A 24,548-nucleotide genomic window follows, 5' to 3' on the forward strand; every position below is an offset into this window, starting at 1 on the left:
GATGAAGAACTAGGAGAGGTCCACTTTGTTCTTTGGTGTGGGTCTGTAAGGTATGCTTGCCAACGAGCTGCATGGCAGGTCAATATATGTCTGGTCAAGCATGTGGTGCCCAAGCAGCTGATGTTTTGGCCAACGCGAGATACGTTTGAGACATATGTTGCAAATAGCATCTCTGCGATTTGATGCACTGGTCTCAAAAAAGGCCCACACCAAAGAACTTTTGGAATAACGCACAGAGGCTGCTCCCTGCACAGGCTGAGCTCTGCAGTGTTATTCAGTCGGTGTGCTGCCCCTAAGCTGGCCCCCAGAGGTGCCTCATTGGAGATGTGCCTCCTCCTCCTCCTTCTCCTCCTCCTCCTCTCTCCTATCAGGCACCCAAATGGAGTCAGTGACCTCATCATCCCCTCCCTCTTCATCACTGGAGCAAACCTGGCAGTATGCTGCAGCTGGTGGAACATGACTGCCAGATTGTTCTCCTTCTTGAGCATCCCCTCTGTCTGCACTAACGCTACTGCCTTCCTCTAGCTGGGTATCATCATCAGAGCCTTCAAAACACTGGGCATCCTCCTGGAGCATGTACCCAACACTGTGCTCAAACAGTTTGGGGGACTACTAGGAGGACATGGTGGGTCTAGGGAAGGAGTGACTGATGACATTGAGACAAGGGAAGAGGACACATTGTCAGCTTCTTTGTTTGTACCCTGAGACTGGGTGAGAGAGGATGAGGAGGGCTTGGTCATCCACTCTACCAAGTCTTAAGCATGATGCGGCTCAACATGTCCAGCTGCCAAAAATAAGGACAAGCATGTCCCATGGCCACGTGCTGATGACGATGCACCGCGTCCACGCCCAGCACTGTTGTCTCTAGACACAGAGCCTGCTTGCCCTCTTTTATTGGCTCGTGTCTGTTTGCTTCTCTTTGTTGGCCTTCCAGACATAGTAATGGCCTGCAGGGAGATGGGAAAACCAGCAACTGGGTAGCTTTAGGTGCACACTGAGCAGATGACACAGTGCACCGACTGTAATTACTGATGCTGCCTGTCTGTGTTAGAGAAACAGAACAACACCAGCATTAAGGGGTAACTTCAGGTGTATACTGTGCAGGAGGCACACAACACCCACTGCAAATGCTGCAGATACCTGTATTACAGAACACCAGCAATAAGAGGTATCTTCAGGTGTATACTGTGCTGGAGGCACACAACACCCACTTTAAAGAGGAAGTAAACCCTGCTGGGTTTACTTCCTCTTTCATTCCCTGCAAAGGTAAAGCATAATGGACTACTATGCATCGCATAGTAGTCCATTAGGTGTCACTTACCTGACATAGGAGCCAGCGAAGTCACTGCTGTCCCCTGTAGTCCAGCACATCCATCTTCTCGGTGGGTCTTGCTGCTCCGCAGCTGTCATTCGGCGAAGCCGCAATGACATCACTCCCGCGCATGTGCACAGGAGCCGCCACTCGCAGCACATCGCCATTGACCGCGGCGTGCTCCTGTCTTTCAGCAAATATCTCCTAAACCGTGTAGGTTTAGGAGATATTTCTTGGACCTACAGGTAAGCCTTAATCTAGGCTTACTTGTAGGACAAAGCATGTTGTAAGGGTTTACAACCACTTTAACTCCTGCAGATGCCTGTACTAGAGAACACCAGCAATAAAGGGTATCTACAGGTGTATACTGTGCTGGAGGCACACAACACCCACTTTAACTGCTGCAGATTTACAGGAAAAGAACACACTGTCCCTGCCTATGCTGCTCTCTCACTGCATGCCGGAACACACTACACAAGGCCACCACGCTGGCAGCCTTATATAGTGTGGGGCATGTCCCAAACCCCCTGAGCTATATTTGGCCACAGGCATCCTGCCTGGGGCCAATTATGGCTCTCCTCGCTGCCGGCGCTGTGATTGGCCAAGCATGCGGGGTCATAGTGCATGCTTGGCCAATCATGAGACAGGAATGCACTGCAATGGCGTAGTGCATTGTGGGCCATTTGCGCCACACGAATATGGTGTGAATGGCCCACAATGTTCTGATTTTGCCGAACAGACGAACGGCCGATGTTCGAGTCGAACATGCGTTCGACTCAAACACCGAGCTCATCCCTACTGAATAACATGTCTGGCCTGCCTGCCTGAAAGTTTATTTGAATGCGTACACCAGGAATGGCCTGCAGTCAGATCTAGCTAAACTGGATACAGTGTATATGTAATGCCACTCTCTCTCCGCAAAGAACACACTACACAAGGCTGACGCAGGTGCCCTTATATAGTGTGAGGCATGGACTTAACCCCCTGAGCCATAATTGGTAAAAGGCACTCGATGTTTGAGTCAAACTTATGTTTTACCCGAACATTAAGCTCATCCCTAGCGTGCATACATCAACCAATCTCATCCCATCATCAAACTGTATCGACCCATATGTTATTCTTTAATAATACCCCCTGGATTAGAGATCCCGCCTACTCAGCAGTCAGATATTATAACCAGACTTGTATAGGTAGAGGTGTACCGCTGTATAGACTGATGGATCAGTCCTTCCACAGTGATCGTACATCCACATAAGATGTCACTTTCTATATATGTGCAGATAGTTTTGAACATTTATATGAATTTGCTATGAAAGGTTTGGTAGCGGTCCACTTATTATGGGGAATAGATTGAAAGGGGAATGTAAATACAACAATAGGTGATAAGATTGAATGCTGATCCACATGGAAAATCTAGAAATAATGATCACACCAATTCCAGGTCTGCCCGAAGCAGGGAGTGCAATGATGGGGGGACACAAAGGCAATCAGACAGACCTCTGTGGATTCCTGCTTCAGAATCCAACAAACCCAACAGAAAATATTCTCCACCAATACCTCCCAACAATTATAGGGGGGCCACACTAGCCTGGTGAAAGTTCTTAGCCTACCATTTTAGGCAAACTCCCATAGTTCCACTAAACATACCCTTACCAGCCCATCGATTGTTGCTACCAGATGTATGTCTCTTTTGTCTTTTGTACTTATGTACAAAGGATGTTGGCCGTAAATGTGTATTGCATACACACAATCAGACTTTTTAGGCAACAAACACAAACGTAGTGACGTTTCAATGTACTGATGAGTGACGACACCTTCAAAAGAGGACATTCAATTACTCAGGTGCCACCCTTTGGTCAACTTCTGTATTGTTGTCTGATGTTTTTCACAAAAGTCTGATGGTTTTGTGTACACTTGATCAGACTTTGCTACATCGTTCTTATGTTGTTAAAAAGTTTGTCTGTTCGCACAGCCAACAAAAGTCCAATGAAAACCAAAATAGTTTGTTCGATGGAACGTACACACAGTTGCATGCTGCCTTAAAACAAATAATTTGCATGTTTGTTGTCAAAAAGTGTGATTGTGTGTACGAGCCTTAAGAGTCAATGCTGTCTCTACCAGTGAAGCATACATCCATTCCCCCAAAAAAAAACATGGGTCCCATGCAGGGGCGGACTAACCATTGGGCCACTTGGGCACTGCCCGAGGGGCCCTGAGTCACTAGTGGCCCCATCAGGTTTGCCAGCTTCAGTAAAACCAGGAACAGTATGTAAAAATCTGTTTTTTACATCTGTCTCTGAAATGTCCCTTACCGACATCCATTTGGTCTAAAAATCCTCAGATTATAGCTGCCCCACCTCTCCAGTACCTTCTTAGCCATTAAAAACATGACTGTGTATACTGTGTGCTTGTATACTGTGTGTTTGTATAGTGTGTGTGTGTGTGTGTGTGTGTGTGTGTGTGTGTGTGTGTGTGTGTGTGTGTGTGTGTGTGTGTGTGTGTGTGTGTGTGTGTGTGTGTGTGTGTGTGTGTCAGTGTGTGTATACTGTGTGGCCCCATAATCTCCTATTGCCTGGGGGCCCCATGAGTTGTCAGTCCACCCCTGGTCCCATGGGCAACCTGGTACACACACTAATGCCTTTCTCATACAATATTATTTTCCAAATGACTCCTCTTGGTGCAATTTTCCTCCTTGATTGACTGTATCCCTTGTATTTCCTTTTTCTTGCAATACTGTTATTCTAAGTATTTTTCAAGGCAAATTCAAGGTTTTACTTCATAGTATGCTCAATGTTAATTGTATATTATATGCTGGTACCAAATGTTTTATGTTGTGTGCTGATTGCACTGTTATAACACCATTACTCTGTATCTGCCATGTCATGTTACTGTATGGTATATGTTTCTTTAAAAAAATGCAATACAATGCATTGAACTTGGTATAAAAACAAAAACAAAAAAAAAACATTCATACGCTGCTAAATGATGATGGAAATTAAATTGTTTTCAGGTTTGGAGATCATGTGTAAGTTCATTATGGTGATAAACATTTCCATGTTAGAAAACATTTTCTCACTTCTATAAAGGACTGTGTGCTTCCCGAGGTGGTATTGTGATCAGATTTGTATGTAGATGATACTTTGTATATATTTATGATGTTTATTATTATTGCTAATTAGAACTATAAGTACACAGAATGAGGTCAACCCCCACCCTGTGTGTACATTGATCTGCTGTTGATTGAAATAGATTCAAATAGACAAAGATGTGTCTGGGCTGATTGAGTAGATACAATGTTTCGTTTTTCTTGCTTCTTTCCTCCATTGTGTTGTGGTTTAAGAACGCCGCGATCTTCTCTTCTTGTGATTTCAGATAAAGTAACAATGTAAGGCGGGAGATTGTGGAGGATCTTTTATTGTAACAATGTTTGAGTGCGGCATAAGTGTTTATTCAGCTCTGCCACCTTGTGGTCATTCCTGGTAGAACACTGGTGTGTGTGTGTGCAATACAAGGAGGTGAATAGGGAATGTATACAGCTAGAAAGTGGAGATGATCTCCGCAATAAATCTAGAATTAGGTTGGGAATAGAAGGGAGGTTTATTCACCCCCTCCCACTCTGACCGATCAGTATTATTATTATTTCAGCATTGCCTCACAAACATGCTCTACATAGCGCCGGACATTCCTGGTTTCTATTCCTATTCTCCAATTAAGTTCTATATTATTAATACTGTCAGGTAAAGTTCCCTGTAAAGACAAAGCCTTTGTCTTCTTATCACACTCAGACTTGTAATAGAGGTGAGGAGTAATGACAGGAAATGTGATCACAGTACATCATTCTCTCATCTCTTTTCATTCCAATCTTTCTATGCTGATCGTCTACTCACCGCTAAACCCTCCAACCAAAACCATCCACCCCTCCATACCCGTCCGTCCTGACAGCAATTCAGAGCTTCTATGATTTGTATCATTTATTAGAACGTATTTCATGTGAAGGAACGATGTGATCTCCTTACAGGGACTGCTTTTTATTGTCCTCCATCCTTTAATTCTGCTGAATAAACCTCCCCCAGCTGAAAGGAACACAGATCTCAGATCCTCCTTCACACTCCTTGGAAGGAAAATACGTTTTATTATCTGAAGAAATCGTCCAGATCTGTGATTGGTGCAAATATGAAATTCATTCATACAAATTTCCCGCCGGAATTCTATGGAACGTTCCAATGATCTCAGATAGAGACATCCGACACTAAAATCTGATATCTCTTCCTCCGGGAACATCGATCAACGCTCCTCTGAATTGTCGGGCAGTTTATCCAACCAAGAATAATACATCCGTTAGAAATATGAATGTCACATTTCTTCTCGTCTTTTCATTTTCTCCACCATACAGAACCCGCCCTGCTAGAGAATGTTTTCTATAGAGATCAATGAAAAGTCTACAGAACAAATATATTCTGGACTGAAACGGAGAAAGATCTCAGACTATATTTCTTTTAAAATTATGAAAAGAAAGACATTACTGGCTGATGAAGGAAACGCCCACAGCTCTGATTGGCTCCGATTTCAAATTGCTACTTTCATATTTGCCCGCCTGAATAGCGAAGCACGTTACAGAGAAATAATCAGCCCAATTATACCGCCAAATCCGACACTGAGATCATCAGATGAGACATTTATCCCAGAGATATCATCAATGCTTTATTTCCATCGATTAATCCGGAATAAATAGAAATGGATTCTGAAGATTACTGAATAAAAAAATGTAAAACATTTCCATATGTTCTCTTTTATTCCAAGTCGGAATGTAGCATCCCCCCTACAACATGATAGTGAGATGCGCTTCTGATGAATCACATCCGTTTCCATTCAGCAAAATATCTAAAAGCTTCTAAAAATGAATGAAATTCTCTGCAGTGTAATAAAAGACCCCGCCCCTTATCGGCATGTTTCCCATCAGGTCCGCTCTGCCTTACACCCAGGAAGGTGAGATGTCATAAAACAATGTGTTTCTTTGTTTCCTTTTCAATATAATGTTTTATAAATATGAAATGACTATGAATAATTGAAACTGCTGTTTGTTTTTCTGTTATGAAGTATTAAAGATTCATATTCTCCGTGTAATCTACAGGTATAAATAGAAAATAAATAATTGAGAAGAAGGAATAAATGAATCTTCTGGACATGTAATTGCTGTTGCATTAATGTATGTGACTACAGGAATTACATTCTCTATTATTTTGTAATGGATGGGTGTGACTCCGCCTCTTTCCCCGGAAGGTTTCAATCAGGTCCGCCCAGGCTGTATATAAGGAGGGCAGGCAGACAGCGGAGCTCAGTTTCTGTTTGAGCAGAAAATCCTTCGTCATGTCTGGTCGCGGTAAAGGAGGGAAGGGTCTGGGGAAAGGAGGCGCCAAGCGGCACAGGAAGGTGCTCCGGGACAACATCCAGGGCATCACCAAACCCGCCATCCGACGTTTGGCCCGCAGAGGGGGTGTCAAGCGCATCTCCGGACTCATCTATGAGGAGACCCGCGGAGTGCTGAAGGTTTTCCTGGAGAATGTCATCCGCGATGCCGTCACCTACACCGAGCACGCCAAGAGGAAGACCGTCACCGCCATGGATGTCGTCTATGCTCTCAAACGCCAGGGGCGCACTCTCTACGGATTCGGAGGCTAAACCCTCATAGACACCTACCTACTTCATCTACACAAAGGTCCTTCTCAGGGCCACCCACCTTCTCATACAAAGAACTACATACCGCTATTTGTTATCAGTAGAAGTAAACGTGGAAAATGAATGACGCGTTGTACACATTTCTGTAGCGGGGGGTTTGTTCTCGGGATTGGACACGTGACATTCACCCTATGTAGGCGATCTAAGTGTGATCACACTGTATGAGGGGCGATTGATTCTAATCTTTAATGGGCCAATTAAAAACAGTAGTTTGGGTTTGTCAGGAAACGTCCAGAACTGGGATCGGATCAGCTTTATTTGAACATTTCTCTACTAGGTCTAAAGCCCCATATAACCCACTTTTCGATTTTCTGCAGATTTTTCAAAAACCATGTAGTGTAAGGGTCTGCCTGATTGTATACACTGAAACTCTTAAGGTCTGACCTCCTATTATACGGCTTTGGTAACAAAATCGAATCACGTGTATGGGATCTTATGAACATTCCATCCAGAGAAGCAGATCTAGTGTAGCGCCAAATCTCAGCAGGGAATGGATGGAGGATTTCCGTACAATTATCGGATTCCTTCATTTGTTACTGGTGGAAGAAGTAAAGTTTTAATATTTCATCCTCCTGAGTGCAGATTGTAAAATTTTATAGATCAACTCTCTACCCAATTAGATACAACATTGGAGAAATCATTTTGTTGTGTTCTTAAGTCGCTTTAGTAAAGCAGATCGAACAGTGTATGGTCAGTTAGATATCACAAAGAACACACATCTTTAACACTTCATAACACAAACATCAGTTTCAATTTTTCATATTTATAAAGATTATTTTGAAAAGGAAACAAAGAAATGCATTTTTTTCCTACATCTCACCTTCCTGTGTAAAGATGAGCGGACCTGATGAGAAGGGGCGGGGTCTATTCATGTATTACACTGCAGAAAATGTCATTTATTTATAAACGTTTAAATATTTTGCTGAATGGAAACGGATGTAATTCGTCAGAATCGCAATATTTTCTTTATTGATTCATAGTACATATTTGTATCTTTTTTTTTTTTTTTTCCAGTTAGTTACATAATTCTAGGCAGATCTGATTATGTGTTTTATTGTACACACCGTTATGTATCTGGCAGTGTCATGATTTCTACCAGTCCATTCACGTATTTATTTATTTATTAATATTCTAGTTGTAATATTGAGGAAATCCGTAACTGATAGAGGCCAGTCCCAGGATCCTATACAGATCTGATGACAAACCTCTTCTTCCAGTTCTTTTTCGGAGATTACACAAATCACCAGTTACTATTGTTAATAACAATTCCATATTTATAAGAGATTACTAAAGAAGGGGAGAAAAAAAATCGCATTTATGTTTCTAAGATAAAACCATTTAATACTCCTTTCACTTTTTATAAATCTAATAACAGAGAACATATTTCACATTATTCAACAATCTTTTGAATCGATTTCTATTCCGGATGAATCCGTTTCAAAATAAATCGCTGATATCTCTCGGATAAATGTCTCAGTGTCGGATTTGGCGGTATAATAGGGCTGATAATTTCTCTGTAACGTTCTAAAGAATTCTGGCGGGCAAATTCGAAAGTAGCAATTTGAAATATGAGCCAATTAGACCTGTGGGCGTTCCCTTCATGAGCCAATAATGTTTTTGATGAGGAATCCAAAGAAATGTCTTCTGAGATCTTATTCCGTTTTCAGCCCAGTAAATACTCGTTCTGTAGACTTTCCATTGATCTCTATAGAAAACATTCTCTATGATTCTGTATACAAACCCCTTGATATAATATAATATTTTAGCGCGTTTATAAGGTGCCTGGAACGTTCCCCGGAAGAACTGAAACTTTGTATCATTACATTTCTGTCAGATTAGCCGATCTGAGGTGATTGGGAAGGTTCCATGATAAATGAAGCCAATCCGTTCCATACCCCGCCCGCCATAATAGGGACATTCTGAGATCTGTGCTGCTGATCAGTCGGGGGTGATTGTTTTATTATATAATGAATGATTTCTGATCTGTAATAAATTCAACAGAACTAAAGTCTGAAGGATAATGACGATCAATCCCTGTAAAATGACCGGATCCCCCAATAATGATTTCCAGGCTCTTTATATGTAGTCATTGTCCTCCCTGTACAGATCTCCTGTACTAGAAGTGTGAATAAATAAGAATGTATTTCCCGTGTAAAGCTATGCAGACAATTGAGGGCTGATTGCATGCGATGTGGTAGACACAATGAGGGGTGTGTGGGGGGCTCTTTGTAGAGAGATGTGGGTGGCTCTGAGAAGAGCCTTTGTGTTGTAGAAATGAAAGGATTTGGGAGTAGAAAGGAGTTGTCGGGATTACTTGGATTTGGCGGCGGCCTTGTGGCTCTCGGTCTTCTTGGGCAGCAGCACGGCCTGGATGTTGGGCAGGACTCCTCCCTGGGCGATGGTGACGCCGCCCAGCAGCTTGTTGAGCTCCTCGTCGTTGCGGACGGCCAGCTGGAGGTGTCGGGGGATGATGCGGGTCTTCTTGTTGTCGCGGGCGGCGTTGCCGGCCAGCTCGAGGATCTCAGCCGTGAGATACTCGAGGACGGCGGCCAGATAGACGGGAGCTCCGGCCCCGACCCGCTCCGCATAGTTGCCCTTCCTGAGCAGACGGTGAACACGGCCGACTGGGAACTGCAGACCAGCCCGGGATGATCGGGTCTTGGCCTTAGCCCGAACCTTGCCTCCTTGCTTTCCACGGCCAGACATTTTGAGATTCCTGTGTCGTTACACTGACAAAGATAACCACCTTCTAGGGTCTCCTTATATTTATACAGTCAATGCTGTGACATCAAACACTTTGATTGGCTACTTTTCAAGCTAGCCAATAGTGTTCTGAATTGTTTCTACACCAATCAGTAAACGAAGAAGGAAAGCAAAACACTCCTCCCCATCACATGACTGAATCCTCCAATAGAAGAGTGAGGAGGGGAGGAGACTCATTTGCATAGGACGCCTATAAAAGCAGCACATGAGGGCGGCTCCAGCACACATTTGCTTCAAACAGCAGGGATCACATTAACCCTTATCATGCCTGAACCAGCCAAGTCCGCCCCGGCGCCCAAGAAGGGCTCCAAGAAAGCCGTGACCAAGAGCCAGAAGAAGGACGGCAAGAAGCGGAGGAAGAGCAGGAAGGAGAGTTATGCCATCTACGTGTACAAGGTGCTCAAGCAGGTCCACCCCGACACCGGCATCTCGTCCAAGGCCATGGGCATCATGAACTCCTTCGTCAATGACATCTTCGAGCGCATCGCCGGCGAAGCTTCCCGCCTGGCTCATTACAACAAGCGCCGCACCATCACCTCCCGGGAGATCCAGACCGCCGTCCGCCTCCTCCTGCCCGGAGAGCTGGCCAAGCACGCCGTCTCCGAGGGCACCAAGGCCGTCACCAAGTACACCAGCGCCAAGTAATCCCCCATCCCCCCCATCATCATCCCAACACAAGACACAAAGGCTCTTCTAAGAGCCACCCACCATTTCCATCAATGAGCTCTCATCACATTTTGTCGCAATTAGAGATTCTAAATGCATTCAATGAAGAATTAACCGATTATAACAATTGTACAATCTGATGAAGTTGGACATGTGAAGCTGTATTATAGTAAGAAATCCCTCCCAATACAAGCTGGTGTTGCAGATTCCCTTTATTTCGAATTTCCTGACATTTTATTTCCATCCAATCACATTGTATATCTTTCCAAATCTCCGTATAGAAGACCTGGATTTCATAACCACTAGGTGTCAGTGTTGCTCCACCTTAGAGAACACATGGGACCTTATTTTCCCGTAAATTGAAAGCGGATATTTATGTATATAAGGATAACACTTCTATAATATAGTATATATCGTTTTCACCTACACGTTTACTTTCTGCTTTATGGCTTATGTAAGACTAATGTCTGCAGAGACACATATACAAGGGGATTCTTAATTTTACTAAATCGTTTAGGGATCATCTGCTTAGAAATATTACTTACACATCACATTGTGTTTGATTCAAATGTGTCATATAGCATCTATTTTCTTCATGGGAATCCAACTATTATACATAATCATCTACTCACCTTAGATGGGGGATTTAGATCATCAGCTGGGCACACGTTGGCTTTCCTGGTCTGTATCCCTCTATATATAAGTGTGTGTGTCTTTTCTCTAATTAAAAACAAAACAATATATATATATATATATATTTGGTAAATATCAGATGCCTCCGATTGCAATACATAGATTGGAAAGTGGGGGTTACAACGAACATTTAACCCTCTGCCATCTAATTTGCTGAGATATGGGAAACATAATCCAATCTCAATGTTTCTAATTCTTACACTGAGAAGGAGGATTTCTAATCCTTCATTATAAAAACATTTCTTTGCATTGTAAACTCCATTAGCAGGGTCCTCATATTGCTTGTGTATTGAAATATATTGTGATTGTACTGTCGCCATTTTTATTGTAAAGAGTTGTGTAAATGGCACAATATATATATTCTGTATTTTATTAATGTTATAATAATTAGTATCAAAGTCGAACACGCCAGCGCCAAGTAAATCCCCGACACCCCCCATCATCCCAGCAGGACACAAAGGCTCTTGTAGAAGCCACTCACATACACCATATCAGAGCTGCGATTTCATTGTAAAGTAAACATGATGAAGATATCGTGAGAAATATGGTTCAAATAATGTTTTTAGTGAATTTTCTGACAAAACCTTAATGCAAATTCATCAGATTAATTATGCAATCTAGAAGTCGCCCTGTGTTCATTCCCAAAGATTACGTTGTAATCACCTATTTTTCTTAGAAATTAGATTCGGAAAGAAAACAATGAAATCTGATTGTAGCACGTCCTAGATCCCCGCACAGAAGTCATTTCTCTTGTCACCAGCAGGTGTCAGTGTTGCTCCTCCATAGAGGATACATTGTAGCAGTTTAGTTGAATTGTATCCACATGGATCTGATAGAAACCAATGAGAACACCGACCGATCCCAGATGTGGCCGGAGCAGGGAGGACAATGCTGGCTGGCTGGGACACGATTCATTGTCTGCTCAGCGATCTGTCCCTCCATGTTAGTACAGAATTGTGCTGGATGGAACAAGCTGTACAAGTCACCTTTCTACTTGTTATTCACTAAGAACGGAATAATCCGATCAGTGAGATCGGAGGAGGATTTTCTGTCATCTCATTTATTATGGAGACAAGCAGTCCAATGTGAGAGCTCCTAATCCTTACACATTGTGTGATGTGGAGGAACTCCCCTCCCCTCCCCTCCCCCACCCCACAAAGAAGAGAACTCTACTAACACAGAGAACGGGCAGATCTTGGCGGGCATTTTAAAAATGCCGCTTTTTTTAAGCAAACCAATCATGAAAAGGGGTGTGTTTTAGCTGTCCAATCAGAAGGCAGTGATGTGTATAAATAGACGCCGCACTGCCCGAGTTCTCACACTTGTATTCCTTGTGGAGATTGGAAGCATTGATCAGCCATGGCAAGAACCAAGCAGACCGCTCGTAAGTCCACCGGAGGGAAAGCTCCCCGCAAGCAGCTGGCCACCAAAGCCGCCCGCAAGAGCGCCCCGGCCACCGGCGGAGTGAAGAAGCCTCACCGCTACAGGCCCGGCACCGTGGCTCTCCGAGAGATCCGCCGCTACCAGAAATCCACCGAGCTGCTCATCCGCAAGCTGCCCTTCCAGCGCCTCGTCCGAGAGATCGCCCAGGACTTCAAGACCGACCTGCGCTTCCAGAGCTCCGCCGTCATGGCTCTGCAGGAAGCCTCCGAGGCTTATCTCGTAGGACTCTTCGAGGACACCAACCTCTGCGCCATCCATGCCAAGAGGGTCACCATCATGCCCAAAGACATCCAGCTGGCACGCCGCATCCGCGGAGAGAGGGCCTAATAAACCCCCCACCGACCTCCTCATCGCCACCCCCCACAACAACAAAGGCTCTTCTCAGAGCCACCACATCCTCCTCAGAGAGCTCCATACTATCTCATCTCCACTACATCATACAAATCCTTCCCACCACATCTCTTCTTTCTTCTCATCCTTCTCTGCACTCGGATCTCTAACATTTCTAAGACGATTACAAAGTAACAATCCTCACTTCTCTAGGAAGAGCTTTTCTCCTGCCGATCTCTTCCCACCATAATACAATGTAATAATATATAGGAGAGGCAGACCAGTTCCTAGAAAGATTCTCTTCCTATCTCTGTGCTTCCCTCATTACAAGGAGATCGGGGAAAGGAAATGTGTTCAAGATGAGTAAGAACTCATCTCCCCTCCTGTACACAGATCCCGGGATCACCTCTTCCTCAGCTCCGGTGTATAAATAGTAAAACATCTCACACTCACTATTCATTCTTCTGTAGGAAGAAGACATTTCCTCTCCCCGATCTATCACAGGAATCTCTCCTCTGCTATTCTAAAACTTTCTCCAATCTCTCCCCCCTCACACACACACCGATCACATCGTTACACCTTCCCATCAGCACATCTTACACTCTCTTCTCATTCATTATCTACAGAAGACAATTATTGGCACCCTGCAGAGATTTGTACATTTCTCATTGCAAGCGTCAAATTATTGTATATGTCAGCCAATCAGCAGATAGTGGATGGTGTACCGTATAGATCCCTATCTGCTGAGACAAATTACATCTATTCCGATCAGCCAATAAGACCGTTTATATCCTCATACGGGGAACTTTCTAAAAGCGGAGCCGGGAGATCAATTTCTACACAAATGTCACACCGGAGCTGCTAATCCTCTTCATATTTTTGGGAGAAAAATGTGGAATTCTATGACAGTGGAGAGTCCATTCTCCGCATAATACAATGTTCTTGTTGCTGATCATTCCAACATTCCCGATCAGTACAATGATTTCCCTTCTACCGATCACATGACATATTGTAGTGTGAATGTTCCCCTCCCCCGGGGAGATCCCAGACAGTGTGCGGGAAAACCTCCAGGTCTCCTATCTTCACATGACAGATGTGGGTGGGATGGGGCCCCTGAAACGATCCTTTATAGCAGGAGGGATTTCCGATCTACAGGATCTCTAGTGATCATTTGTGGGATTTTCATAAAATGTAATCGGAGATTCCCTGCAAGGGACAAATGTACAATGTGTGATGGGAACATCTCATCTAGACGGTGTGTAAAGTCTATGAGGCCCCTGGTGCCTGTTAGGAGGTGGGTGTAGGTAGGTATGTGTAGGTAGGTGTAGCTCTGATAGGAGGAGGTGGGTGGCTCTGAGAAGAGCCTTTGGGGGGTGGAGATGAGGGAGGTATTCTTATTTCTTCTTCGGAGCGGCCTTCTTGGGCTTGGCTGCTGTCTTGGCTTTAGCCGCCTTCTTAGCCGGACTCTTGGCGGCTTTTTTCGGTTTGGCTGCAGCTTTGGGCTTCTTGGGGCTCTTTGTCGCCTTCTTGGCGGGAGCAGCTGCAGCCTTTGCCGGTTTCTTGGCGGCCTTCTTGGGGCTCTTGGCTGCTTTGCTGGGGGCTTTCTTCTTGGGGGACTTGGCTGGCTTCTTGGCGGCCGCAGGTTTCTTGGGCTTGGCCGCAGCCGATGGCTTCTTCTTGATGGTGACTTTCTTGGCCTTGTCGCCCTCTTGCTGCTTCTTGTTGATCTTGAAGGATCCGGAGGCTCCATGTCCTTTGACCTGGACGAGGCTCCCCTTAGTCACCAGCGCCCTGATGGCGATCTTCAGGCGGCTGTTGTTCTTGTCCACATCGTATCCTCCGGCGGCCAGGAGCTTCTTGAGGGCGGCCAGGGAGACCCCGCTGCGCTCCTTGGAAGCGGCCACGGCTGTGACGATGAGGTCGGACACGCTGGGACCGGACGGCTTCTTGCTGCCTTTCTTGGCTCCTCCGGCTGCCGCCTTCTTAGTCGCCTTCTTCTTGGCGGCGGGCTCCGCTGGAGGAGCGGCGGCTGGGGCGCTCTCAGTTTCAGTCATGATTCTCAACGAGGTTTGGAAACTAGATCAATATCGTGTATGTGTGGTGCTCTGCCTTATATAGAGACGTTCTGCACCTCTATTGGTTGATATAGAACTTGCCTTCTGCACTGCTATTGGTTACACGCTAGACACGCCCACTCACTGTCACTCCAGTGTTGGGGAATCTTCTCTCTCTTGTTGTGTTTCCCTGGCAGAGAGAAAAACGATTATAATAAGAAATAGAAGGATGTCCAATCTTTATCGGGGACCCGATCTGCTCACTGGACTGTCACTTACCGATCTGTCACTTACCGCTCTCATGATCTGCTCAGGAGGCTGAACACAGAGGCTGCAAACACATCCATCCTCCTGAGCGTGTGTCCCATTCTTCCTTCTACCTGCTTTTCTACACACATTCTCATCAGAAAACAATCTTCTCACATCTCCCACTACAATCATCTTCACATTAGATGAGTGAAGAGTGAAGATCAGGAAACATTCCCCTCTAATACAGAACTCTGCTCATCTATAGCTGAGTAGAAGGAGCCGGGAACAAAAACATCAGCCGGTGCCATGAGATCCTTGTGTGATGTGATGGGGGAGATTGTGAAGCCTCATATAACACTCTATCAGATTTTCTGCTGATTTTTTGTCTTCAGCTTTACAAAAACAATGTAGTACAAGGGCCTGCCTGATTGTATACTAATTGAAACCCCTAAGGTTTGGCCTCCTATTATATGGTTTTGGTAAATCTCAAGGAAAAAAAAACAGTAGAAAATCTGATAGTGTGTATGGGGTTTTAGAGATACAAAGGTGTCAGCTGATGAGAACATGTCATATTTCATGTACTATGTATCATTCTTTGCTCATTATGACAACTGTAAGATTGTAGCCACTGCACACAGCAGACTAGTAAGTAGTTTATTCTGGTGGTAATGTATCATTATTTGCTAATCAATCATCATGATAAATATATTGTCCTTCAAATATGCCAAGTAAGTTTATTGCCTTATTTTACTACACAGCTATATAGCCTACTTAGAAAATATACTGTATAAAGAAGAGAGAGAATAAATAAATAAATAAATAAATAATTAATATAAATAAGGTACTAATGCGCACAACCCCAACTAATCAAACCTAAACTAAACTAAACTAATATAAAAAAAAATATATATATATATATATATATATATATATATATATATTAAAAAAATATATATATTATTAAGGGAAGCTGCTAACATAAATAATGCTCTCCACGCTATCTAATAAGATGTAAAAAAAAAAAAAAAGGTATGTACCACTGGCTTTTAAAATAGACCACCTATTAAGTGACACAAATCAATAACTCTACATATATATGTACATAAATGTGCAAATATAAAAACACTCAAACCCCCCTTTTTTTCTTCTCCCCCCTCCTCTTTCCCCTTTTCTCTCTCACTCCCCATCCCCTCGCCCCCCCCCCCCTCTCCCTTCTAATCATTCCCCATCCTGACCCCATCCCCCACTCTGTAGACTCACTCTATACAATTAAATATCAGCAGTACAGAACCCCGGAAACACAATCCACTGATGTGATCCACCGACTTTCAACATGGGCCCCCCAAAACAAAAACGGCCTGGTAGGCACAATCTCATGAACAAGCCTACAGAGGCTGCAGGCGCTCACCCAGGCTCAAATAGCCTTATCCTCAAATGAACCCCGCACATCTTCACCCCCAGACCGAATTGGCTTTACGTTTGAGGACAGAGATCTTTTACAACCCCACAACATACCAATTTGTTTTGATCTTCTTTTTCTTTCTTTTCTGTTTTCGGATCCCTCGCCTTCTACCTTGTGAGAGCTACTCCGAAATCACTTATCTCTGATAAGTTGTGACCCAAGGTAGTCAAGCTACCCTACGACAGTTTGTATGTTCAAATGATCAGTGCTTGATTTTGTTTCTGCCAAGAACTCTGATTGTGTTTAGGTAATGTTTTTTTTTTTCCAGCATGGTGTAATTTTCTGTACATCTATGCATTTTCCTCAATAAAAACTATCTTAAAAAAATAAAATAAAAAAAATGTGCAAATATCGCAGAAAATATGTGGCTACATCACAATGCAAAAATAGCTTAAAAAAAAAAAAAAAAAAAAGAAAAGGTCCATGTGCAATACAAGTGTTCAAAAAAGTTCCAGTGCTATTCAGTAGCTCAATATCCAAAAGTGACAGTTTATCTAATGGTCATGCAGTGTTGTCACATATGCAGACATGCTTCACAAAAAGATAGACGCTCCACCTTCAGTGCTCCACCAGTGCACCCCCTGTTTCCCCCAGCCTCTCACCTCAATACGAGACCCCTGAGGGTCAAACACACTTGTGGGGGAAATTGCTGGCTTAGCTTCTTATAGATGATTCGTTCAGCCTCACATTCAAATCACAATACCACCGATCATGGGGGAAAGAAAGGGGACTCTCATGTGTAGAATTGTAAATAGTGATGGACGAACTTCCGACGTGACATTTCGCAAACGCGAAACGCGAACGCGGCCGATAGTTCGCGGACCATAACGTTCGCGGCGGGCCCCATTGACATCAATGGGAGGTGAACTTTCCAAACCTAGAGGTCATATTTGCAGCCACAAAATAATTACTAGCTAGTAGCTGTGCACACATAGTCCCACCACATGGCCAATGACATAGCACATGTATGAATGAATCTGGGATCGACAACTACAAGCTTTCTTTTTTTATATGTGAAATTCTGACAATTCAGGACTCATGAGGCAATGGAGGTAAGGAAAGGTCAGGGTAGGCAAAGACGAGGGTGCAGGAGATGACCCCCAGCACCGTGATATAGAGCACTGACACCTGCACCGTGATAGAGAGCACTGACATCAGCAGCGTGACATAAAGCACTGACATCAGCACCGTGATATACAGCACTGACACCAGCACCGTGATATACAGCACTGACACCTGCACCGTAAGCAGCCCCAGGAGGAAGTCAGCACAGCACAGGGATGGTGGGAGCCCCTCATAATATGCACAGCAGAGGTAAAGCCCCAGGAGGAAGTCAGCACAGCACAGGGATGGTGGGAGCCCCTCATAATAAGCAGTCCCAGGAGGAAGTCAGCATAGCACAGGAATGGTGGGAGCCCCTCATAATAAGCAGCCCCAGGAGGAAGTCAGCACAGCACAGGGATGGTGGGAGCCCCTCATAATAAGCAGCCCCAGGAGGAAGTCAGCACAGCACAGGGATGGCAAACTTTACAAACCTACAGGTCATATTTGCAGCCACAAAATAATTACTAGCTGTGCACACATAGTCCCACCACATGGCCAATGACATAACACATGTATGAGGTGAATCTGGGATCGACAACTACAAGCATTCTTTTTTTATATGTGAAATTCTGAAAATTCAGGACTCATGAGGCAATGGAGGCGAGGGAAGGTCAGGGTAGGCAAAGAAAAGGGTGCAGGAGATGATCACCAGCACCGTGATATAGAACACTGACACCTGCACCGTGATAGAGTGATCTGACACCAGCACCGTGATAGAGAGCACTGACATCAGCAGCGTGACATAAAGCACGGACACCAGCACTGTGATATACAGCACTGACACCTGCACCGTAAGCAGCCCCAGGAGGAAGTCAGCACAGCACAGGGATGGTGGGAGCCCCTCATAATGAGCATAGCACAGGGATGGTGGGAGCCCCTCATTATAAGCAGCCCCATGAGGATGTCAGCATAGCACAGGGATGGTGGGAGCCCCTCATCATAAGCAGCCCCAGGAGGAAGTCAGCACAGCACAGGGATGGCAAACTTTACAAACCTACAGGTCATATTTGCAGCCACAAAATAATTACTAGCTGTGCACACATAGTCCCACCACATGGCCAATGACATAACACATGTATGAGGTGAATCTCGGATCGACAACTACAAGCATTCTTTTTTATATGTGAAATTCTGACAATTCAGGACTCATGAGGCAATGGAGGCGAGGGAAGGTCAGGGTAGGCAAAGAAAAGGGTGCAGGAGATGATCACCAGCACCGTGATATAGAACACTGACACCTGCACCGTGATAGAGTGATCTGACACCAGCACCGTGATAGAGAGCACTGACATCAGCAGTGTGACATAAAGCACTGACACCAGCACTGTGATATACAGCACTGACACCTGCACCGTAAGCAGCCCCAGGAGGAAGTCAGCACAGCACAGGGATGGTGGGAGCCCCTCATAATGAGCATAGCACAGGGATGGTGGGAGCCCCTCATAATAAGCAGCCCCAGGAGGATGTCAGCATAGCACAGGGATGGTGGGAGCCCCTCATCATAAGCAGCCCCAGGAGGAAGTCAGCACAGCACAGGGATGGCAAACTTTACAAACCTACAGGTCATATTTGCAGCCACAAAATAATTACTAGCTGTGCACACATAGTCCCACCACATGGCCAATGACATAACACATGTATGAGGTGAATCTGGGATCGACAACTACAAGCATTCTTTTTTATATGTGAAATTCTGACAATTCAGGACTCATGAGGCAATGGAGGCGAGGGAAGGTCAGGGTAGGCAAAGAAAAGGGTGCAGGAGATGATCACCAGCACCGTGATATAGAACACTGACACCTGCACCGTGATAGAGTGATCTGACACCAGCACCGTGATAGAGAGCACTGACATCAGCAGCGTGACATAAAGCACTGACACCAGCACTGTGATATACAGCACTGACACCTGCACCGTAAGCAGCCCCAGGAGGAAGTCAGCACAGCGCAGGGATGGTGGTAGCCCCTCATAATGAGCATAGCACAGGGATGGTGGGAGCCCCTCATAATAAGCAGCCCCAGGAGGATGTCAGCATAGCACAGGGATGGTGGGAGCCCCTCATCATAAGCAGCCCCAGGAGGATGTCAGCATAGCACAGGGATGGTGGGAGCCCCTCATAATAAGCAGCCCCAGGAGGATGTCAGCATAGCACAGCGATGGTGGGAGCCCCTCATAATAAGCAGCCCCAGGAGGATGTCAGCATAGCACAGGGATGGTGGGAGCCCCTCATGATAAGCAGCCCCAGGAGGAAGTCAGCACAGCACAGGGATGGCAAACTTTACAAACCTACAGGTCATATTTGCAGCCACAAAATAATTACTAGCTGTGCACACATAGTCCCACCACATGGCCAATGACATAACACATGTATGAGGTGAATCTGGGATCGACAACTACAAGCATTCTTTTTTTATATGTGAAATTCTGAAAATTCAGGACTCATGAGGCAATGGAGGTGAGGGAAGGTCAGGGTAGGCAAAGAAAAGGGTGCAGGAGATGATCACCAGCACCGTGATATAGAACACTGACACCTGCACCGTGATAGAGTGATCTGACACCAGCACCGTGATAGAGAGCACTGACATCAGCAGCGTGACATAAAGCACTGACACCAGCACTGTGATATACAGCACTGACACCTGCACCGTAAGCAGCCCCAGGAGGAAGTCAGCACAGCACAGGGATGGTGGGAGCCCCTCATAATGAGCATAGCACAGGGATGGTGGGAGCCCCACATTATAAGCAGCCCCAGGAGGATGTCAGCATAGCACAGGGATGGTGGGAGCCCCTCATCATAAGCAGCCCCAGGAGGAAGTCAGCACAGCACAGGGATGGCAAACTTTACAAACCTACAGGTCATATTTGCAGCCACAAAATAATTACTAGCTGTGCACACATAGTCCCACCACATGGCCAATGACATAACACATGTATGAGGTGAATCTGGGATCGACAACTACAAGCATTCTTTTTTATATGTGAAATTCTGACAATTCAGGACTCATGAGGCAATGGAGGCGAGGGAAGGTCAGGGTAGGCAAAGAAAAGAGTGCAGGAGATGATCACCAGCACCGTGATATAGAACACTGACACCTGCACCGTGATAGAGTGATCTGACACCAGCACCGTGATAGAGAGCTCTGACATCAGCATCGTGACATAAAGCACTGACACCAGCACTGTGATATACAGCACTGACACCTGCACCGTAAGCAGCCCCAGGAGGAAGTCAGCACAGCACAGGGATGGTGGGAGCCCCTCATAATGAGCATAGCACAGGGATGGTGGGAGCCCCTCATAATAAGCAGCCCCAGGAGGATGTCAGCATAGCACAGGGATGGTGGGAGCCCCTCATCATAAGCAGCCCCAGGAGGAAGTCAGCACAGCACAGGGATGGCAAACTTTACAAACCTACAGGTCATATTTGCAGCCACAAAATAATTACTAGCTGTGCACACATAGTCCCACCACATGGCCAATGACATAACACATGTATGAGGTGAATCTGGGATCAACAACTACAAGCATTCTTTTTTATATGTGAAATTCTGACAATTCAGGACTCATGAGGCAATGGAGGCGAGGGAAGGTCAGGGTAGGCAAAGAAAAGGGTGCAGGAGATGATCACCAGCACCGTGATATAGAACACTGACACCTGCACCGTGATAGAGTGATCTGACACCAGCACCGTGATAGAGAGCACTGACATCAGCAGCGTGACATAAAGCACTGACACCAGCACTGTGATATACAGCACTGACACCTGCACCGTAAGCAGCCCCAGGAGGAAGTCAGCACAGCACAGGGATGGTGGGAGCCCCTCATAATGAGCATAGCACAGGGATGGTGGGAGCCCCTCATAATAAGCAGCCCAGGAGGATGTCAGCATAGCACAGGGATGGTGGGAGCCCCTCATCATAAGCAGCCCCAGGAGGAAGTCAGCACAGCACAGGGATGGCAAACTTTACAAACCTACAGGTCATATTTGCAGCCACAAAATAATTACTAGCTGTGCACACATAGTCCCACCACATGGCCAATGACATAACACATGTATGAGGTGAATCTGGGATCGACAACTACAAGCATTCTTTTTTATATGTGAAATTCTGACAATTCAGGACTCATGAGGCAATGGAGGCGAGGGAAGGTCAGGGTAGGCAAAGAAAAGGGTGCAGGAGATCATCACCAGCACCGTGATATAGAACACTGACACCTGCACCGTGATAGAGTGATCTGACACCAGCACCATGATAGAGAGCACTGACATCAGCAGCGTGACATAAAGCACTGACACCAGCAGCGTGACATAAAGCACTGACACCAGCACCGTGATATACAGCACTGACACCTGCACCGTAAGCAGCCCCAGGAGGAAGTCAGCACAGCACAGGGATGGTGGGAGCCCCTCATAATAAGCAGCCCCAGGAGGAAGTCAGCACAGCACAGGGATGGTGGGAGGTCCTCATAATATGCAGCCCCAGGAGGAAGTCAGCACAGCACAGGGATGTTGGGAGCCCCTCATAATAAGCAGCCCCAGGAGGAAGTCAGGACAGCACAAGGATGGTGGGAGCCCCTCATAATGAGCATAGCACAGGGATGGTGGGAGCCCCTCATAATATGCACAGCAGAGGTACAGCCCCAGGAGAATCTGAGGTGAATCTGAGATCGACAACTACAAGTAGGGATCAGCCGAACACCCCCCGGTTCGGTTCGCACCAGAACTTTCGAACGGACCCCAAATTCATACGAACTTTAGAACCCCATTGAAGTCTATGGGACTCGAACGTTCGAAATTAAAAGTGCTAATTTTAACGGCTAATATGCAAGATACTGTCCTAAAAAGGGTTTGGGGACCTGGCTCCTGCCCCAGGGGACATGGGTCAATGCCTAAAATGTTTTTAAAAATGTCCGTTTTGGCGGGAGCACTGATTTTAATGACGATTGAAGTGAAAAAAAAAAGTGAAATATTCCTTTAAATATGGTGCCTGGGGGGTGTCTGTAGTATGCCTGTGAAGTGCCACGTGTTTCCCGTGTTTAGAACAGTCCCTGCACAAAATGACATTAAACGGAAATAACATCATTGAAAACTGCTTGCGGTTTTAATGTTATATCTGGTTCCTGCAATATGGTTGAAAATTATTGAGAAAAATGGCATGGGTATCCCTCCCTGCCCATTACCAGCCCCTTTGGGTCTTGTACGCATATTAAGGGGAACCCCGTACCCATATTAAAAAAAGGAAATGCGTGTGGCCCCCAGGCCCTATATACTCAGTATATAGGCGGTGAAAACAAGACAGGGACTGTGTAGGTTTGTTGTGTTAAGTTGAATCTGTTTGTAATTTTCAACTGGTACATTTTTAAAGTGTAGCTCCAGTCAAAAAAACTATTTTTAAGCTTTTTGGAAAACATAGGGAAGGGTTATCACCCCTGTATAATTTGTTTTGTCGTCCATCTTTTTTCATCTCACTTGCTGTTGTCTCCTTCCGTTTGCAAGTAGGAGATGTTTGTAAGTTGGATGTTTGAAAGTAGGGGCCTGCCCTATATGCTCTGCAGAAATGGCGGAACAGGTGTTGGTTTTGCCACAACATTGTAAGCCCTCAAAGTGACTCTTGGTGGGCACTGGAGCGCCCTGCTGTGGACAGTTATATCAAGAATTGTAATTACATGCCATTGTTGAACAGTGGTAGAAAAATTTACCTTTGGTGGTTGTGGTGCTGGTGCCACAACACTATAAGTCCTCACAGTTACTCTGGGTGGGCATAGGAACGGGCCCTCCTGTGAAATATTATATCAAGAATTGTAATTACATGTCCCTGTTAAACAGGGGCAGAAAAATTGGGCCTTAGGCACTGGTGCTGGTGCCACCACACTGCAACCTCTCCCATATACTCTAGTTTTATTGCAGGAATTCGCCCTGCTGCAAAGCATTGCATCAAAAATTGTAATTAAACGCCCCTGTTAAACAGGGGCAGAAAAATTGGGCTTTAGGCACTGGTGCTGGTGCCACCACACTGCAACCTCTCCCATATACTCTAGTTTTATTGCAGGAATTAGCCCTGCTGCAAAGCATTGCATCAAAAATTGTACTTAAACGCCCCTGTTAAACAGGGGCAGAAAAATTGGACCTTAGGCACTGGTGCTGGTGCCACAACACTGCAACCTCTCCCATATACTCTATTTTTTTTTTTTTTTAATTATTTTTTTATTTTTTTTAATAATTTTTATTGAAGATTTGCATCAGAACAGAAAAGATAAACAATCCTCAATACAATTCAACAAGATAAATCCACCCATACATAGGCAGAGCCAAGCTAGACATACATGGATCTAGACCAAAATAGAACAAAACCAACCTATAAAGCCAACTAGAGATACATTGATAAAACATTGGTATTATTTAGAACCCATAACAATAAGTTCAGTCTCCTTGGTGGAGAATGACTAGTCAAAGCACACGAGCCATAGATCCCCTGGTGCCCCAAACGGGATCAAGCTGCAGACCAAGGGCTAGGCCCGCCCGCCAAGACCAGGACTCCCCCCACCCCTCCTTACCAAGTTTAGTTGCCTGAGATGCCCAAAGAAATTCTGGGCTAAAAACCATCCCAGAACATCGCTGCCATCTCTAATAGAACCCCTTCTGGGGCCCATCCCAAACCACCAAGGGAGGTGAAGAAGAAGAGAAGAGAAAAAACGTGTGAAAAGGAAAAAAAAAAGGGGAAAGGGGGAGAGGAGA

At 45.2% G+C, this 24,548-nt stretch overlaps 4 protein-coding genes across 4 annotated transcripts; 2 read left to right on the forward strand and 2 right to left on the reverse strand.

The window, feature by feature from the left end:
- Positions 1 to 8,362: 8,362 nt before the first annotated feature.
- LOC143955277 (histone H2A.J) lies at positions 8,363 to 9,860 on the reverse strand. Its single transcript, XM_077465356.1, has one exon. The coding sequence runs from the start codon at positions 9,752 to 9,754 to the stop codon at positions 9,359 to 9,361; it is 396 nt and encodes a 131-aa protein (XP_077321482.1). The 5' UTR covers positions 9,755 to 9,860; the 3' UTR covers positions 8,363 to 9,358.
- A 187-nt stretch (positions 9,861 to 10,047) lies between these two features.
- Positions 10,048 to 10,518, forward strand: LOC143955278 (histone H2B 1.1). The gene has a single exon (XM_077465357.1). The coding sequence runs from the start codon at positions 10,076 to 10,078 to the stop codon at positions 10,454 to 10,456; it is 381 nt and encodes a 126-aa protein (XP_077321483.1). The 5' UTR covers positions 10,048 to 10,075; the 3' UTR covers positions 10,457 to 10,518.
- Positions 10,519 to 12,483: 1,965 nt separating this feature from the next.
- Positions 12,484 to 13,006, forward strand: LOC143955276 (histone H3). Its single transcript, XM_077465355.1, has one exon. It carries the CDS (start codon positions 12,530 to 12,532, stop codon positions 12,938 to 12,940), a length of 411 nt encoding a protein of 136 aa, XP_077321481.1. The 5' UTR covers positions 12,484 to 12,529; the 3' UTR covers positions 12,941 to 13,006.
- A 1,281-nt stretch (positions 13,007 to 14,287) lies between these two features.
- Positions 14,288 to 15,013, reverse strand: LOC143955275 (uncharacterized). The gene has a single exon (XM_077465354.1). It carries the CDS (start codon positions 14,995 to 14,997, stop codon positions 14,338 to 14,340), a length of 660 nt encoding a protein of 219 aa, XP_077321480.1. The 5' UTR covers positions 14,998 to 15,013; the 3' UTR covers positions 14,288 to 14,337.
- Positions 15,014 to 24,548: the final 9,535 nt, after the last annotated feature.

The sequence above is a fragment of the Lithobates pipiens genome, unplaced genomic scaffold (genome assembly GCF_037356315.1).
Source record: "Lithobates pipiens isolate NorthernLeopardFrog02 unplaced genomic scaffold, aLitPip1_a1.2 Scaffold_35, whole genome shotgun sequence".
NCBI classification, from domain to species: Eukaryota; Metazoa; Chordata; class Amphibia; order Anura; family Ranidae; genus Lithobates; species Lithobates pipiens.

What these genes read in the sequence shown, in the direction of transcription:
- LOC143955277 (XM_077465356.1), bottom strand. Translation starts at nt 9,754, where the DNA reads ATGTCTGGCCGTGGAAAGCAAGGAGGCAAGGTTCGGGCTAAGGCCAAG.
- LOC143955278 (XM_077465357.1), top strand. Translation starts at nt 10,076, where the DNA reads ATGCCTGAACCAGCCAAGTCCGCCCCGGCGCCCAAGAAGGGCTCCAAG.
- LOC143955276 (XM_077465355.1), top strand. Translation starts at nt 12,530, where the DNA reads ATGGCAAGAACCAAGCAGACCGCTCGTAAGTCCACCGGAGGGAAAGCT.
- LOC143955275 (XM_077465354.1), bottom strand. Translation starts at nt 14,997, where the DNA reads ATGACTGAAACTGAGAGCGCCCCAGCCGCCGCTCCTCCAGCGGAGCCC.